General features: G+C 39.5%; 1 protein-coding gene across 1 annotated transcript; it reads left to right on the top strand.

Annotated features, from left to right (window-relative positions):
* Positions 1–591: 591 nt before the first annotated feature.
* Positions 592–1904, top strand: LOC135477937 (5-hydroxytryptamine receptor 1D-like). Its single transcript, XM_064758164.1, has one exon. It carries the CDS (start codon positions 611–613, stop codon positions 1898–1900), a length of 1290 nt encoding a protein of 429 aa, XP_064614234.1. The 5' UTR covers positions 592–610; the 3' UTR covers positions 1901–1904.
* Positions 1905–11867: the final 9963 nt, after the last annotated feature.

The following is an 11867-nucleotide window of genomic DNA, read 5'->3' as shown; positions in this document are numbered from 1 at the left end:
ATGGGATTAGAATGCACTATGCAAATCAGCGTCAGTTTGCGGCATTTAGCCTACTTGACTGTCCAGCGAGCCTCGACAGAAACAAAATGGCCAACAGGGCGTGTTCGATGTGTGTTCCAAGAATGGGTGCATAGAGAGCTAATCTGGTAAGTCTGGTACCTGGTGAAATATATTTCGCTGCTTTGCTTCCTGAAGAACATTTTCCCTAGAGGTTTGCATAAATTTGTGAGAGTTTTAAATTATCTGTGATGTGTTTTGTCGTGACCAGTGGCTGTGGTCGCAATGCGATCAGGAGTGTACTGTGCCCTGGGCTAGTCAGCATTCCGATGCCTGGCTCTACCTACGTCATCCAAGTGCCCGGATCCCAGCTAAAGAGAACCATGCGTCACACGCGAGCTTTGTTTAAATTACGGGCAGGAAGAATGTAATGGGACATTTGACATTTTGTGACAAGACAACGAACCGCTGAGATTAGACGCACAGCGTGGCGAAAGACACCATGCTCAACACGACAGGGATTCTGGGCATCTTACTTTCCAGGAATGAAGTGACCACACAGGAGTTTAATGGGCACGATTGGGAATATTTGTACTCCTATGAGCTCGTGTCTATGATCGTCGTGTGCTCTGTTCTTGGTACGATCATCCTAGGAACCATTCTTGGAAATATTTTCGTGATTTCCGCGATATTATTAGAGAAGAGCCTGAGAGCCACATCGAATTATTTAATTCTGTCTTTGGCGGTTACAGACTTGATGGTGGCTGTTTTGGTAATGCCTATAAGTATATTGAACCAGATTAGCACCTCTTGGAGACTCGGGACGCCGGTTTGCGATATGTGGATTTCGTTCGACATTCTCTGCTGCACGGCCTCCATACTGCACCTCGTGGCTATAGCGCTTGACCGCTACTGGTCAGTGACTAATGTGGATTACACAAGACACAGATCCACTAGTAAAATCCTGCTGATGATTGTAATAGTGTGGTGTGTTTCATTCTCCATCTCTGTTCCGCCTTTGTTGGGATGGCGGGACAGTAACCAGAGCCCCGAGCATACGGGCTATTGCTTGATTAGCCAAGATCCAGGATATACTATATTCTCCACCGTCGGAGCGTTCTACATTCCTCTTATGCTTATACTTGCCCTGAATTTAAAGATTTACCGTGTTGCCAGGAAACGGTTTAAAAAACGCAGCGTTCTTCGAGCGGCTTTACAAGTTCAGCGTGCATCGATCACGATGCTTGTAGGTACCGGATCTTACATGCCTCAAGCTAGCCACGCCGAGACATGTCGCAGTGATGTGAAAATGACAAATACTTCGATATACGTAGACGAGAAAACAACAACGCTGCAGCCAACTCAGCAAACGTGTGGTAATTTATTGACAGTTAATGTACATAACCCCAACTTACTCAGCCCCCATACATGTCATATTCAGCCGGAAGCTCATTCTTTGTTACGACCCAGTTGTAGTACGATACCGAGACCTAGCACGGCTGAGATAGATGCACCGGAAACGACGTACGACAACGGTTACACGCCCATTACTAAAGACAGTTCCTCGGGTGGCAAAAAGTCGGACAAAATCCGTCGATTTACAGTACCCGAGATCAAAAAAGAGAAACGGACGGCCAGTGTTTTAGGGATTATCACCGGTGCATTTATTCTCTGTTGGCTGCCGTTTTTCATTGTGGCCCTGATTAAACCATTCTGTCAGATTTCCTGTGTCTTCCCGGATCTTATGATGAGCCTGTTCGTTTGGCTCGGCTACTTCAATAGCATGATCAACCCAATCATTTACACTGTGTTTAACCCCAATTTTCGCCTAGCGTTTCGTAAACTACTCTGTGGAAGGTTAAGGATACAAAAAGAACGGACGACATTACCCAAACCTCGATGAATGTGCAGACATAAGGTTGTACGATGGTCCGCCACTCGTGTGATTCTTCTATGTTATTTTCTCCTCACAGGGTAAATTGTTCTATTTTCTCAGACCATTGCAATGGAGTGTTGTTACTCGCTGGAGCCAGCTGATGTTGTTTAACCACACTGGTTACCGTACGTGAGATAACTTCTTTGACTTCTAGTTGTTTCGTTTAGATAGGTATGTAACCTGCAGTCGAATAGCTAGTGGACATTTTATAATCTATTGCAAAAGAACAACACTCAAACTTTTCAATTCCCTTTTTAAGCCATTTTTGATATGCTAAACTTCTATACTGTTTGATATTTACTATGAACGTGTATTTCATGAAGACTTGTTATATATTTTAGTATTTATCTGCTATTGGAGGTGTTTGGCATTTCCTCCTCGTGTTTCATACATATGTGATAAAGTGTTATTTTCCCATATTATATGTATCTATAGTAGCTCAATAACAATTACTACACGCCAGCCCTGTTGATGATATCATAAATTTTATATCGAAGATAATTTTTTACTGTACAGAATTGGGTGGAAATAAGAAAACTTCTTTATATGTGTAAATGTGAAAGTCGACCCTATGAACAATTGTCATGTTGAGAAAACTTACCACGGCTCTCGTTGCAGAAGACATTTACTATTAAAGCTATCCATTGCTCTCAATTCAATTTTCTTCGCTATGTTTCTATTTTTTCTCTTCACAACGCCATTGGATTTCCTTTTTAAGCTGTCGCGATATTGGGAAGAGTAATAATTTGTTTGATGACCAGCGGTGATAGAAACGAACCGAATACAATCTGGGTTTCACATACCGTGCAAAATGAAATGTCGTCTTTTGAATTCAGTAGCACAGATTTATTTTCTTCTTTCATTAATACAAAAGATTTCCCATGCGATTTATTGTCCTCATTCCAGCAATCACTGTAAATATTTAGCAATAAATCACCAACTGTGCAATTACACGATTTTTATTTTATTGAAACAAATCTGTAAAACCAAAAACCAACGGCTTAAACAATATGAATCAAATATTTTTTAAAAAAGGCAGAAGAATTGATGAAAGGCTAAACAGGCTTTAATGTTAGAGAGATAAAAATTAGAAATCGTTTAAAAACAGAGTATTATTCGATAATATATAGAGTCGATAATATATTGTGCTTTCATTGAAACACTTTTCAACAAAATGGCTGATTTCTTTCATCTGCTTATATATATACTTATTTAGATAATAATTCAATGGAGCTTTTATTCAAAAGGTAAATATTTTCAGAGTACCTTTTTTTAAAAATTATTTATATACATTGCATATTTAAGTAAATATTTTTTTATTTTAATTATTCATGTTTAATTGTTCTTCACCCACCAAAGAACCACTTTTCTTCGTAAAGCATCAAACAGAAAATGTCGATGACAAAAGCTTTATAATTTATCGTTCTTACAAAGACATGGCCTGGTCTCATAATACACTAATCCACTTCAAAATACTTCATTTTAAAACCTTAAACTTGTTTTCGAAGACAGTTTGTTTTCTGGTACAATATTAACAAAGTTTGTTTTCAGGTCTACAAGTAATAATAAAACAGCCGAAATGTTTCTGTCGTCGTTAATTCTCTATACATAATCTACACCTCAAAAGTTTCCTTTCTCATTATACAATTTAAATCTTTTGTCTTTTATTTGGATATATCCTTACATGTAGTATATAAAGTCTGACAATGATCTTATAATAAAGGTTTTCTTTTTGAACCATTCATTGACACTGGAATTTGAAGTGGGATAGATAAAAAACATGGGGTAGAAATGGATCTCTATTTGAAACATGTGTTTGACCTTGAAACAATATTCGTTACCTTTGTTTTTGGTGAAATGTAGTCATCAATCATTTTATCAGTAGATATTCTTAGCCACTTAGAGTTGGGTGAATTCGTATTCTACATCAATTGACTTTACACCGACAATAGCTGCTGCCACTTGTTACAGTGTTAATTTGATACTAAAAGGTTCAAATGTATACCACCGGAGATACAGACTACGTGCGTACTATCGAGTGTTAGAATCTGCACTGAACTGACGACTTGTAAAGTATATGAAGCTGTTACCCACGGAATCCATTAGATGGTCGTTGTGTGCATTATCTCATGTTCTAATTGTCACTAAACAAGTCGCTAATTAGTTTGTATATGTACGCTTAAAAGCTAAAACTTGTACCCCATCGCCTGTAACACAGCGTATATGTTGGGTGTGGCACATATCTAAATCGTTGAAACCAGAGAGGCTTTGGATCAAGATTAACTTTGACTAGACTGGCCATTTCACCTGCAAACGTATAGTGGTGAATCAAACGACGAGACTAAACTTGATAATATTTTATTGCAACGGCCGAACGTTGGGGGAAATTCCCAAGCATTGGTTATTCGTTCAGGATGGGATCAGAACTGACGAAATAAGGCATTAGTGTTGCCTTCATTTCTCAATTCAGTGCACAACACTAACAAATGATACGCTAATGTACAATATAGCCGGTCTAGGAGGACCCAGGATTCTGGGAGCGGCTGGCAATTCACAAATACCCTACGATGCTCAGGCTTGTCGCTGATGCTTAAGACTAGTCCTATTCAACATGGACAAAATTGGTATAATTTTTTTCTCGGCTGGTGTTAAAATCACACCACAAACCTTTAGAAAAAGCGTAGGAGGATCAGGCTTATAGACCTGGCCACGAGGCTCAATTGTATCGTAATTGAGAGTTGACAGTGGCGTGTCGTGATCAACAAAACAAGCCCGCTCATCCTCGCCAAATGTCGACGGCTATTACTGATTTCCTACTATTGTCTCTGTGGTCATTCCCGGATTGGTGCGGGCAGGACGAGAAGTGTAGCACACCCTTGGTTAATTCTTCTACAGCGAATGAACGTAAATGGACACTAAGGGATGGTCAGTGTAGCATTGACTAGCAAGGGTTGTAATAACCCGGCCACAAGTTCATGGGTTTCTGCTGAAGGATAGATTAAACGTAGCTTGATCTGAACTGAAATAAAATAATTAAAACGACATCATACCTACATTGCAAACAATTAATAAAAATATTACAGTTTTGTCAACAACAAGTGCGCGAATAACCAATAACAACTGTGGCGTGCCCTCGAGTGTACGTTCATTACTATATGTTATAATTCATATCATAAAATTTATGGACATTATCATGCCATAAGGAACCTAGGCTGAATAAAGTCACTGAGAAATCTGACGAACAGAAAATCCAAACGCTCTTTGGCTTCAGCATGTCGAAATCTTACGTCATTTTGTCACCTCAGCTTCACACTTCACTGTCAGCTTACCCACAATTTTACATCATTCCTGTCGCGTTGCCAAGGGTTTGTCTATTAACTGAATTTCACTAGATTTATGGTGCTATTACCCATCTATTGATATAATTCAGTGTGCCTCATCTTTTCTGTAACCAGTTGAGTTCCACGTTATGATAGACAAAACATTCATGTAACAAGAGGACTACGATCATGATAGAGTTCACCGTGTGCTGACAGGTGTCTCGTCCAGAGAACCACTGGATATGGATCTTACGGCAGATGGTCAGCGTGACATGACTGTGTCTTGCGGGAGTGTGTCATATCTGTTTTACATGTATGTTTGCGTGACATCATTGTGATATGTGGGTTTGTATCTGATTTGAATGTGGGTTTGCGTGACATCAGTGTGACATATGGGTACCATTACATCAGTGTGTCATGTGCGTTTGTGTGACATTACTGTGACATGTGGGTTTGTGTAATATCTGTTTTATATGTAGGTTTTCGTGACATGGATTTGATATGAGCGTTTGTGCAATATCTGTTTTACACGTGGGTTTGCGCGACAGCAGTGTGGCATGAGTGATTGTGTGACATCAGTGTGACATTGTATAACATTGTGTGATATCAGTTTTCGTGGCTTTTCAATCCAAGCCTATATTACGTCCATACAATATATTCCTTCCTGCCATTATTTGATCAACTTCTACCTTGTCGTCCTCAAAAACTTCAGCATTTCAGCATATCCCTAAAACGTGCCAAGAACCGTTAAGATTGTCGTCATTTTCATGCACTTTTGGAAAAAGTTATAAAGATGAGTATAAACTGGTCTTAAAACCACATAAAGCCATCAATACTCTCTAAACAAATTACACAACCGACTAACATTGTTAGTGTTTGTTCGCCTTTTGTACGGTTAACTATGTCAACTCAAAGGGTATCGGCTAGACAAAAGGCAAACATTTTACATCCATACAGCAGAGGATGGTTAGATCTGTATCACTCAACATCCGCTTGATCCATCGCTCGTTCAATAATGTGCGGCAAAACAACTTTTATAAACTTAACCTCCGTACCGGTAAACATGTTGTTGGTGTCTTTTGCGTCTTCCGAGGACGCTGGTAAAATATCTTCTGTAAGTGAAGAGCAATGAGTAATTTATGAGACATATTGGTATTCAGGTCTGAAACACCGGCTGCAGGGAATTAATATTTGTGTTATGCAAGTGAATAAAGACACAAACGTTTGTCAGGAGAGTGTGTATCATAACACAACGTATTCCACAATGATCATCTTCCGCAATTGGTGTCTACGCAATTCACGCAGGTGCTCTATCGACAAATTAATACCACCTCATTGAGTGTTTACGAAGGCTCGGAATAGGTTGCACTTCCTGACCTTCCCAATGCTGCTTACCGCCAGAGCTAGAGGTCTCTGTTGTCTAAAAAGAAATGTAGCAGTGAGGTGTCTACAACACTACAGTATGAGTTTTGTGTTTTTCACAATAAAACGGTTTCACTCTTACATATCGCAATTCTTTTTTTAAATTAATTGATTCAAAATCAACTTCATTTTAAAATTTGGTAGTTTATTCTGTGAGCTTTTTTGTCATGTTTGAAGATTTGTTCTAACACTAAGCACATACAGAATTTCCTAGAGAGGAACTGTCATTGTCAGTTCAATATAAATTAGATAAAGTTAGACACGTGTATTCTGTTATCACAACATGGTAAACTGCTCGTTATTTATCTCTCTGTTTTAACTAGGAGGGATAAAGTGAAATAGAAGGGGTCTCCATGGTCGAGGAGATAGGCACGCCAGCGAGGTGCCATGGCACACCAATGTGGTCGCCGTGAGTTCAAGTCCAGATCATGCTGGCTTCCTCTCCGGCGGTAGACCGAAGGAAAGTCCCTCAGCAACCTGCGGATTGTCGTGGATTTCCTCCGGGCTCTACCCGGTTTCCTCCCATCGTATAAGTGAAATATTTTTTAACACGGCGTAAAACACCAATCAAATAAACAAATAAAATGAAATAGAAGGAAAGTAACTTCGGCTATTGAAGTCATATTATTAATCTAAATATAGCTAATCGGCCCCTACGTTTGTGGCATATGTACGGTAAAGAATACATAGACTACTATAGATGTAGAATGCATGAGGCTATGTATATATGACAAAACAGAGCATGGTAAGTTGCCACAAAATGAGACACATGTAGTAACTTACAGGCTATTCATCTCCATGCTTTGGCTAAGTGAAACAAGTAAATTCTGTTGTTGCAATACGGTAACTTACAGGCTGTCTATCCCCATGTTGTGACTAAGTGAGAGAAATTAATTCTGTTGTTACAAATCGGTAGCTTACAGGCTATCTATCTCCATGCTGTGACTGATTGAGACAAGCAAATTCCCTAGTTGCAACACGGCAACATACAGGCTGTTCATCTCCATGTTTCCACCAAGTGAGACAAGTCAATTTTGTTCTAACAACATGGTAACTTTCTTATTCGTCAGTTAAGCCCAGAAGAGACAACAACAACATCTAGTACAAATGCTATTTTTTATTTCATTTCACACCGTCACGACTGTCAGCGACATGATGAGACACCAGTATAAGTGCTTGGAACTTCTATGGGTAGCTTGGACTGTATCGTGGAGTGTTGGGTATGATCTGAATTTTACCCTCAAAACATCACCTCGTATCATATTATAGGTTTACAGTTATAATTTATTATCTGTACGTACAATCAAAAAAATTAATCTGTTAATGTTAAGTGAAGGTCTGTTGTCAGTGATGTTAGAATGATGATATGATACTATGTCATATTCAACATAATATCCTGAGTGTCTAATAGAATGTTGTGTCTCACGGCATGATCGGCTGCAATAACAGAATGCATTCTTAGCATCACTCACACGACAGAAAGTGATGTTCAAATTAGCAGATTAATTTTTTTGGTGTAGTAAATGAATTTACCTACTATACCTATATAACTATTTCAGTGTATGTATCGATTTAAGCCGCGTTGCTCAGAGCGTATTTGTCGTATGAACTCGCCCAATGAAAAAAGAACAAGCTGCATTTAATGCACTGCGTTCATAAAACGCAGTTTTGGAATTGTACAAATTGTATGAAATAGCCTTGGTCCCAATTTCAATCAACTAATCGACTTCGACGAGTTGATATGACAAATCGCACCGTATAATCGCGACATTGGTTGAATTTGTGTTTAACACAGTACTCGAGTAAATTTCACTCATGTGACGGCGATCTTGACAAGTGACGTCTAATAAATTGCAGTTAACATCTCTGCATGTTTTGACCTAATTCAGCTCAAGCCATTTTGCAAGGGAGCGTCTAAGTTGCTATGATTTATGCATTTTGATGAACAGTCAGAATGAAATCCTGACTTAGGTAAATAGACAAGAGGCCGTATTTCATCGATTACGTTTGACCATTTGTGAGATATCACACTGTCGTCGTTGCGCTGGTTTTACTCTCTCTACTTTACGTCTATCACACTGTCATCGCTGCTCTGGATTTACTCTCCATACTGTACGTCTGTCACACTGTCATCGCTGCTCTGGTTATTTTCTCTATACTGTATGTCTATCACACTGTCCTCGCCGCTCTGGTTTTACTCTCTATACTGCACGTTTATCACACTGTCCTCGCCGCTCTGGTTTTACTCTCTATAGTGCACGTCTATCACACTGTCATCGCTGCTCTGGTTTTACTCTCTATACTGCACATCTTTAACATCTTTAATTACACTGAGTATGGTGTTAAAATCGGTCAAGTTGCCAGGTAAATATAGATATGACGGCGATTAGGGTTGCAGATGAAGGTAATGGATACAGAACCAGAAGAAAAGAGCTACTAGGACTAGAAGCCGAAACTAACGAGTCCTATGTCACATGAAAGACCATTAAACACTGTTCATAAAAAATAGTTCGATTTATCTTTTTAGAATTTTTTTAGCCTATTAAAATGCCTAGGGCAACCTGCGGATGGTCGTGGATTTCCGCCGGGCTCGGCCCGGTTCCCTCCCACCATAATGCTGGCCGCTGTCGTATAAGTGAAGTATTCTTGAGTACGGCGTAAAACACCAATCAAATAAATACATAAATAAATAAAATGCCTAGGAAATGTTGAATTATAGGGTGGCCTTTTCTGGTAATATCGGGTAGAGTGACGTCGACATCTGGTTTTTGTCGCCTCACACATACAGACTGTTACATTTCAACATTAAACATTTATAAACACATAGATTTATGAATACATTTTTCTAGAATGCATTCTAAGAGCTATTTCAAGCAAAAAAATATGGATGTGACGTCACGGACATCCTCTGGTTCACTCTAGACCACCGGAGAATCTACCGTTTTACAACCGTTTTACCAGTTTTAATAGTCTTACATATATGTATTACACACACGCATATATACATGTATGTAAAGTGGGGGGTTTTTTTGCCTTTAAAGCACAAGACATCGGGCGAGAGTTCACGGACTGTTACGTATTCACCAATTCTTTTGTGCAACATTTTCCGTTTTCCACGCCACATACATGTAGAACATTTGTGGGTTTATTGGAAAATAATTAAATAACAATTGTGTCCACGCAATAACGACCAATTTGATTGGTAGATTATTTTGCGCCTATACTTTCTATACTCTCTACCGCAGCGAGTATGACGGATTTTACAGACAGCTGAATATAGGCGACTATCTAAGAAATAGACAGCATTGTCCTGTGAAGTGCTATAAAACTTGATTCATAGCTTACTGAATCAATCAGAAGACCCTGGACGTGTATACAAAGACATTTGCTATTTTAGAAACACAAAGCAAACAAATATCGCTCAAGGACACAGCCTACTGTCGCGTATCGGCCTCACTGGCTCATTTCACTGAAGCGTTTTTACTAGCCACAATGGATCGTTGATTGCCAAAGAATTATTACTAGACGTTTCTTAATACTTGGTTGATATGCTACAGGTTTTCAAGAATCCTCCACCCATAAACCAGGCCGCCGTTGGACGAATGACACATTGTTTAATGACACACATTGACACAATGTTTAATGACGCGAATAGGAGTTCAAATCAACATGGGATTTGCTGTGGTGACAAGTATGTGCTTTATTTCACAGTAGACGTAAAAGAAGTGCCAACGCAATAAATAGACCTGTTAAAGGATGGAAGGTAATATTGTGGCAAAATAGACACGAAATTACTGGCGAAACATTAGCATACTAGGTTACATTGGCTTTTCGCACTCTTTTGCTATCAGCGATATTTTATGATAGCTCAGTGACTTCCCGCCGCCTGTTCATTACAATAAAAGCACATCATCGCTCATAGTGCTACTTACTGTTGGCCTTTTGTGACAGGGAATGTATCTAGTCCAAACTTAGATGCACTGGCTTCGAAATAAGGAAATACAGACTTAAAAGGGCCGATGGATGCTTGGTTGAAAATCCTCTGGCGGAAGTACGTACGCCGCATTGCCACTGACTATAGAAACAGTAGGTGTCTGCGCATTTTCATGTGTACGGTACAGCAAGGGTAATTACGAATCCTATTTCTCAGCATCAACCTTTGCTGGCAGGAAGATGGTTTTACTGGAAAGTATGGAATAAATATTCAATCATTTACAATAAATAAATACAAATCTTGTACGGTAAAACGTATATAAATGAATGCCAGCGGAAAACTGCGTTGACTTCAACCTGCGACAGAATTTAAGCACAGAGCCATCGACCTGGATATTTACCTCTCACCAGGGCTTAGTCTGACTGCTCAATAAATGGTATATTTGTGCACAAACCTGAACTGTTATAGATTAATAGCAGGACGTGCTTCACAGTCTGAGTGAGTTCGGTTCAACGCTCTACCCCTGTCCAGTGGATAGATGCAAAATTCTTATAAGTCGTCAAAATTGCTGCCACTAAAGTATCGTGCCGAAGACATCACACATGAGACCGCCCGCAGTCACATTCTACGGGTGCCGCGTCAACCCGCTGTTTCCTTGCTCTGAGTTCTGTGCTGAGCGCCAAGGGAGGCAGCAACATATTTGGTATGACCCGACCCAGGTTTGATCACATCTCCAAATCTGTTACAAGGCGACATCGTGTTGACATGATCAGAATGGACTTGCAAATGTCGTCAAACACTAATCAAACACACCTATGTACAATTCAATTAAATCAGATGGAATTTCATCATTTTAATATCGGATTCAAGTTGACGAAATCCTTGCGAGTCACGTGTTCGTATTATTGTGCCTTTGTTACAATGTGGTTTTTTTCCCTCAGCGGACAAAAATATTCCAGCATTGCCGCTCTAAGGAGAAAGTGATGATTCGATTTCTCGTGCATAACGTCAGCGTTCAATGCTCTCACCTTTTGTGCTAACACCTATATACATAATTATGATCATAATGACTTAGCTCGTCGGTAAATGCTGTCATGCTGACGTACATCCAGACTGCCACACCTTACTTTTGCTCCCAGAAGAACTAGAGTAATGCGTTGTCATGCAATACTGTCGGGGATTTCATTCTATAAGTTATTTTAATCTCCATTAAGACATGTCTCCAGAGGCTATGGAGCGTTCTCGTGCGAGATACCAT

This window comes from Liolophura sinensis, chromosome 11 (genome assembly GCF_032854445.1).
Source record: "Liolophura sinensis isolate JHLJ2023 chromosome 11, CUHK_Ljap_v2, whole genome shotgun sequence".
Classification (NCBI taxonomy): domain Eukaryota; kingdom Metazoa; phylum Mollusca; class Polyplacophora; order Chitonida; family Chitonidae; genus Liolophura; species Liolophura sinensis.
Note: the sequence above shows the minus strand (reverse complement) of the source record. Positions and strands in the feature narration are given on the sequence as shown.